Below are 7,528 nucleotides of genomic sequence, written 5' to 3'. Positions count from 1 at the left end.
ACAGTAACAACATATATATGTCCACACATACATATAAACCTAGAATGGGTTTTTTTACTTTGGGAAGAGGGAGGAATGTGATTGTTTTTGCTTCATCCCAAACACCAATGAAACACAAATGAGTGTTTCATCTCTGCTGAGATGAGCTTCATCTCAGACACTCATCTCAGTGACTGCAGCAGCCAGTCAGGGTACAGTGGTGCCCAGGAATACATCTTCCCTCCATGTATCCCCTTACTTACCAATAAAGGTTTCACTGGATAAGCTAAACCAAGAATGTGAAGTATCGTGGGGTTTATCTGTATTCATTGCTATATAACAATCCACTCAAAACTTAGTGGCTTAAAGCAACAATAATTCACTATTTATCATAACTTTAGAGTTGGCTGGCTCAGCTGGGAGGTGGTTCTTCTCCATTTGGGATCAGCTTGGGTCACTCATGTAGCTGTAGTCACCGAGAGCTGGGGCCGGTGGACCCAGATGGCTTCGCTTACATGTCTAGTGGTCAGTGCTGGCTGCTGACCTCACGTGGTCTCTCCAGAAGGGGCATCAGACCTCTTCTCACGGTGGCCCGGGCTTCCAAGGATGTGAAGTAAAGCTTCTGAAGACCTCACATGACGTCACTGACACAAATGTCACAGCTATTGGTCAAAGCCAAGCATAAGGGCAGCCCAGAGTCATATGTGGGAGGGGACTTAACTGTCATTTACTTATTAATGAGACAAATTGTGAAGATTCCATGGCCATTTCTAATCTCTCACAAAGGGATTAAATGAACTCTATCTGCAAAATGCCTAGCAGAGTATCTGGCTCAAAGCAAATTATTTCAACATGCTTGTTATTTTTATTATTATTATCATTACATATACGCCTCTTTCTCTTGAATAAAAAATACTTTTTCTGGGTAAGGAGGTGCATGAGTTTTTCTTCAGATGAATTGAAAATTGATCAAAATATGTAAGCCAAAAAAAAATATTCATATAGGATTCATTGAACTAGTATTAAACCTGAATATACATGTTACGTAAGAATTTGGGATGTTTCAGAGAAAATGTTTCGTTAAAACATGGTAGATTTGGCAGACCTAGCCTAAAGAGAAAAACAAAGGAAAAATTTAAATGATATAAAATCTTAAAAGTGTGCCACTCACAAAGTTTGAAGATTGAAAAAGTGTTAATCCTCTCCCTTTGTATTTTATCTGAATTTTGATCTTTGATTTTTGTTTCTGCTTATACTGCTTTTGTAGGAGTAAGAGAATAAAACCCCAGCACGATGTTCCCCAAGGGAGACACCAGCCCAGCTGAAGACAGTACTGAGCCAGCATCTCCCCAATGTTCGGTATGTACTTAAAATTTTATAGTGTATGCAGGAAACTTTATATTCAAGAACTGTAGAAAGTCAAGCTATTGAATACGCACCTGGGAGCCATAGGGAACACCAACATCCCACATCAATGACTTAGCATTTTTTGTTGGGCAAAACATAGCTCTTCCCAGGTCAGGTGAACAGGAGTGCTGAGCTGCTTTCTTGATAGTAGTACAGGTTTTAAAGAGCCATCTGCCAACTTTAGTTCACTTTCTATTTGTTGCCCCTGCAGTAGAATCAGCTAGGATTAGAAGGAAACCCTGAGCCAGGCATGGTGGCTCACACTTGTAGTCCCAGCTACTTGGGAGGCTGAGGCAAGAGGATCATTTGAGCCCAGGAATTCGAGACCAGCCTGGGAACTTAGTGAGCCCCTCCATCTCAAAACAAATAAATAAATGAAAGGAAAGTCAGCATTGAGTGAAGTGACCCAAATTTTGGCTTTAACCCGAGCCTTCCAGTTTAATGGCCTGAGAAGCCTCTTTAGGAATGATGGGCTCTGTAGGCAGGATGCTCTAGAAAACAAGCTTTATTCCTTCAGTATAGGATTTTAGACGGGAAAAGATACTCTGAGAAATAATGTATTGTTTTTTTGTTTTTTTTTTTTGGCCAACTGTTCCCAAACACGCCACAAACACAAACATGGCTTTAATAAAGTATTCCAGTGAATAACGATTATTACAGCCTCTGTGCACTGCATTCCTGAACATTCTGAGCTCTTTGGAACCTGGATGAAGTGTTGATGTCTAAATGGTCTAGCTGTCTTTCGCTTTGAAAGAAATGTAGTATTATTCAAAACAAGCAAAGGTCACTCAGAATTTTAGAGTTGGAAAGATCTTCAAGACTTGTGAGTCCAAGGGAAACTGGCTCATCTTATAACAGGGAGTTTAAGAGACGTGTCTAAATAATACAACTTTTGTGGAATGAGATTTGACCTTCTGGTCTCTATTCCACAGGGCCACTGTTGAGCTGGTTTAGTTAGACAAAGAGAGTTTCCAGAGAGAAATGCTTCTGTTTGGGGGGTTATTATTTGTCATCTTATTTGTTCCAGGGTCTGCCAGCCTATTGCATGTTCATCGATCTCATGACTTCCCACTTTTTCCCCCCCACAGCTCACAGAATTATATGCATTTGTTGAGAACTTCAGTAAGAAGAGCAAGAAATTGAATCTCTTAAAAACATGCGGTATTTCACTTGATGAAGCACAGAAATTGCTTACTAAAAACCTGGACGCCATGTCCTTCGCCAGGGGCGCTGTCATGGGGAGAGAAGATCCCCAACCTGTTTTCATGTGCACAATGGTTAAAAAGGAGGAGCAGAAGCAGCCAGAGTCCATGGCGGACCTCCTGCACCGCAGCCTGCTGGGCGGCTGGGAGTTGCCAGTGGAGAGGCTCTGCCGGTCCCAGCAGAGGCTGTGGCAGTGTGGAATCCCCGCGCCCGCGCACACCTTTCCTTATGACATTCTCAAGGATCATTCGAAGGATATGTCCCGGTTCGCCAACCTGAAGAAGATTCAGAGCACCAGAGTCTCATGCAGGCTAGGCCTTCCCAAGGCCAGCTCAGGAAAGTTCACCTGCGAAGACAGAGTTCCTAAACACATCTTAGTTGACTCAGGTAATCTAAACAGATGAGGCCACGCAGGAGAAAGGGAGTGGAAAGTTTACGGCAAATTTACATCAGTTTCTAGAGCAGAAACAGTCAAATATTGACCCACAGAAATCTTGCAGTTCTGGGCTTCCTAGCCACTGCAGGAGTGGCAATAAAATGCAGAACAGAGAACATAAAATTCCAGGCTCAATCCCAGAGTCGTTCGTGAAAAGGTGTATTATTTAGATACACCACTTAAACGTCCCTTTATGAAATAAGCCAGTTAGACTTGGACTCCAAACCACCCATAGCTCTTTGTTTCTTGTGACATGAAGTTAGTTGAGTATTATCTTAGCTTTGCTGCAATTAAGGGACTTTTTAAGAGATCTTTTTGTTCATGACCCTTTATCCTTTCCTTACTTCTCTATCTGGGCTTTCAACAGAGGCCACGAACAATGGGAAGGAACTCTCATTTCCGATCTTGTGATGGAAAGGGACCCATAAAAGGCCAAAGACCACACAGAGAAAGTTAAAATAAATAGATAATACATATGATGCTAACTTTTAATGAGAAGGGAGTATTTTATACTTCAGGTATGCAAATTACTTATGTAACTGAAGGGAGATAATATTTGCCATTCTGAGGAGCTATAAAATAGATTAAATCAACATTTGCACCCCTCTGAAGTAGGTTCTTGATTCAAGATGAGACCATTTTCACAGCAAATATTTTGACACCATCATTTTTATCTGGAAAGTAGTGGGAGAGACAGAAGGAACAGATTTAAAGGAGAGGTTGACTACTCTGAGCATATTTGGTCCAACGAACTGAAAGAGCCTTTGCTGTAACTCCCTACATTGACATCTTGACAGAGCTTAATGCAGGTTTCAAATATGACCTTGACAGAGTCATATTTTGTGTGTTTTGGAGGATAGGCAGGGGTAGAAATTAGAGCAATTGTAGGACTGGCTTAGGTAATCCACAAACTATACGAGTAAATTCTGGGACCAGAGAGGAAAAAAGCATGAAAAGCAGTGAGAATCAATAAGAAGAACTAGTCAATAACCTATTGAAGAAGAATTCTGGATGTTTGATAGGATCTTGAACCTTTATGACTTTGCTGCCGATAGGTGCTGAGTCCTTTCTTCCTAATGCCTGTGTTGCTTGCTGTCTACCTAACTTCTGGGGCTGTCTGGTGTGGCCTCCCCGACTCTGAATTGAAGTCTCTTCTCTGCCTACATGACCTTTATTTCCCAAGATTGTGGAGGTCAATTTCCAGGACAGGGGTCTGTATGAAGGATATTCCGTAATTCCTTAGGTTTAATTGATATTGCAACAATTCATCTTCGACTCTTCTACTCAGTCCAGAACTTTGGAACTCCTTGTATGCCAAAGAATACTATAGGACGTATCCCCACTAACATCAAGCCCTGGGGGAGGAAAAGAGAGGAGGTGTTACCATTTTGCTCTTCTCCTATCCTATGAGCTCCTCTTGCTCAGGCTAAATCCTGTAGGGTCATGTAGGTTAGGAGTGTGTCTGACCAAAAATAACAGAGAAACCAAATAGGGGTTGTTTTTCTTACATATTTAGAATTCTGAAGGTAGAAAGACAAGGGCTGGAACAATGCTCTTTATTTATTTATTTAATGGGTGCATTGTGATTGTACATATTTGTGGGGTACAATTTGATGTTTCTGTGTATATCTGTGTTGTACAGTGATCACATCAGGGTATTTAGCAGGACCATCACCTTATGCACTTACCATTTCTTTGTGGTGAGGATCTTCAAAAGCCTCCCTTCTAGCTATTTTATAATATACCATATCTTGTTGTTAATCGTCCTCACCCTACTGTGCAATGGAACACCAGAACTTATGCCTCCTATCTACTTGTAACTTTGTATCCATGCACCAACCTTTCCCCATCCTCCCCGCCTCCCTCTCCTCCTCAGTCTCTGATAATCATGGCTCTACTCTGTGCAACAATGCTCTTTGATGTCTTCAAGGACACAGTCTTCACCATCGTTTTGTGTGTGGCTTTTATCTTCATGTCTAACAGACATCTCCTTCCTCTGTAGGTGCTATGGTCACATTCCAGGCAGGAAGAGGTGGGATGGGACAGAGGGCCATGTTGGTATTTCTGTCCTCTTTTAATAGGGAAGAAACGGTTTTCCAGAACACCCCTCCTCAGATGACTTCTTCCTACACTTTATTGTCCAGAATTGTGTCCAATCATGACTCCTTCCTGCAAGGAAGGCTGGTGAATAGAGTTCTTAGTGAGCCCTCACTGTAGCAGAGGTAGGCAGAAGAGGATTGGAATGGGTATGGAGGAAGCCAGCCTGTAGTGTCTAACACAGATCATGACATAAAGCTCTTTAACTGTCAAAATCATCAACTCTATAGCCTTCTCTTGCCAAATATCCCCTTCTTTCCTTTTACCACCACTTCTTGCTGTGCCAGGCCTGCAAAGATCTTGTCAAACTCCCTGAAACTTGGCAACTGCCCCTAGGGACAAACTGTTGAACATCTGTTCCACTGGGGAAGGTGGGAACAGTCCCCAGCACCTGTCTTCTACTTCAGGCCTGTACAGAATGTATACAAAGACTTCCTACCAGGCAGACCCTGGGAGGCTGATTGGGGCAGGGGCAGAGCCTGCTCAGCCCCCGGACCACAGGCGACCTGCTGAAATGTCACCACCCAGAGAGGATGGTACAGTCACATACAAGAAATAGACCAGCCCTTCTGCTTGTCTGCTGCACCCGTTATTCTCCTATGCCCTTTATACTGATCTCTTGGCTCTGTGGCCCCTGGTTTTACACTTAAGCCCCTGCCTTCAGCCTTGCTTTTGTTGTTGTTTTTAGCTTTCCAATGTATTTAGTCAGGAAAGGAGCTGAAGGGAAGGGAAAGGGGAACGTCTGCTGAGTGGGGGAACATGCAATATATCTTGGCTTGGTTCTGCTTGGCTCATTGGTTCCTTGAAGGCATTGTAACTGCTAATGACGCTCCAAGCTGTTAGCCCCTGAAAGAGTATGGAAAATAGCCAAATTCTACCTGAGCCCCTGCCCTTTTATACTCAGGGCTTACATGAGCATCTTGAAGCAAATGACACTAAAAAATCTATGTACTTCTGGTCAATCTTCCTCGTTGTTTTAACCACTTATTAGGGTCCTTCTCTCCTCTCTGTGTAGCTCAGTGCCCTGCAGAGCTCCCCATTTTCGCATGCTGTTAGTATCCAAGCGCAGAATGAGACGCTCCATCTACCTGCCATGGCCCTGCAGGGTCCATTCGAGCCCAGTCAGCCAGACCCACCCAATTTCCTATGTAGCAGAGGGCTTTAGATGACATCATAGGGTCTCCCCTTGTCTATAAAGCTTTAAAAACAGCTTTTTGCCGGAAAGAGAAGGAGATTCAAGTTCATCAAAAGTTTAGTCTGTCCATGAAGCATCTCTGTGTAACAGGAGGTTGAATAATAACACCATGTGATTCTTTGAATATATGATTCTTTTCAGAAAAGCAATTCTTGGATCTAAAGGATCTGGAATGGAGATACTTTAAGGGGATTACAAAATGGAAGCACACTACAAAGCCTTCATTCCTAGACATAAAATACGACACTGAGAAGAGGTTTGTAGAGAGCCAGGACATGCCTGGTGTCATTTTCCCCCCTATAGTTCGTAAATCAGTAGTTATTTATCCTCAAATCGATTATCAAAAAGAAGGAACTTATTCTCTTAAATGGGATATGTAGTTTACCAAAATATTTTAGATGTGTATTTTTGCTTTTGAGAGCATTGAATCTATACATAAAAAGTAAAGAAGCTGAGTACCCAATAGAATATCTGAACTGAGTCTATACAACACACATGTAAGGTCCAAAATTAAATCATTAATATGGAGTAAAAGATCCAAGTTAATCTGCTAATTAATATAAGACTGGTTTGGACCTGTGAGACCCATTTGGACCAGAGCTGAAGCAAATGTAGATGATATGAAAAGAAAGGGTGCATATGAAAGAGAACGCCCAAGCAAGAATGGCTCTTGAAGAAATTTTAAGCATGTGAGGGAGTCCATCACGATAAAAATATTTCATAAATTCAACAAATGAAAGAATTAATACTTCCGGATATAGAGATCAATCTGAGAACTTTAAAATAATGAATTAACTGCTCAAAGACAAAGGAAGGAAGTAGCATCCATGAAACAAGAACAAGAAGATTTGGAAAGGAACAAATTGGAAATCTTGGAAGTAAAATATATAGTCACTGAAAATAATGACAACCCTCAATAAATTATCCCAATGCTACACTGGATATTTTTGAAGAGAGAGGACTCATGAGTTGGAAGATAGCACTGAAAAGCTTCTAGATCAAAGCACAGTTAGATAGAGAAGGAAAAGTAATGGAGGGTAGAATAAGAAGCTGAGAAATATATCCAGTAGAATTTGCAGAAGAAAATAAGCCGAATGGAAAAGAAGTGATGTTTGAAAATAAAACAACTGAAAATTTTCCAGAAATGAAGAAACACAAAAGCTTGAATTGAAAAATCTCACTGAGTTACTAACAAGATAGTCAAAATAAAT

General features: G+C 41.5%; 1 protein-coding gene across 1 annotated transcript; it reads left to right on the top strand.

The window, feature by feature from the left end:
- Positions 1 to 1,272: 1,272 nt before the first annotated feature.
- C10H9orf153 (chromosome 10 C9orf153 homolog) lies at positions 1,273 to 6,697 on the top strand. The gene is made up of 3 exons (XM_045562148.1): positions 1,273 to 1,338; positions 2,475 to 2,976; positions 6,459 to 6,697. The coding sequence occupies exons 1-3, from the start codon at positions 1,273 to 1,275 to the stop codon at positions 6,695 to 6,697; spliced, it is 807 nt and encodes a 268-aa protein (XP_045418104.1).
- Positions 6,698 to 7,528: the final 831 nt, after the last annotated feature.

The sequence above is a fragment of the Lemur catta genome, chromosome 10 (assembly GCF_020740605.2).
Source record: "Lemur catta isolate mLemCat1 chromosome 10, mLemCat1.pri, whole genome shotgun sequence".
NCBI classification, from domain to species: Eukaryota; Metazoa; Chordata; class Mammalia; order Primates; family Lemuridae; genus Lemur; species Lemur catta.
Note: the sequence above shows the minus strand (reverse complement) of the source record. Positions and strands in the feature narration are given on the sequence as shown.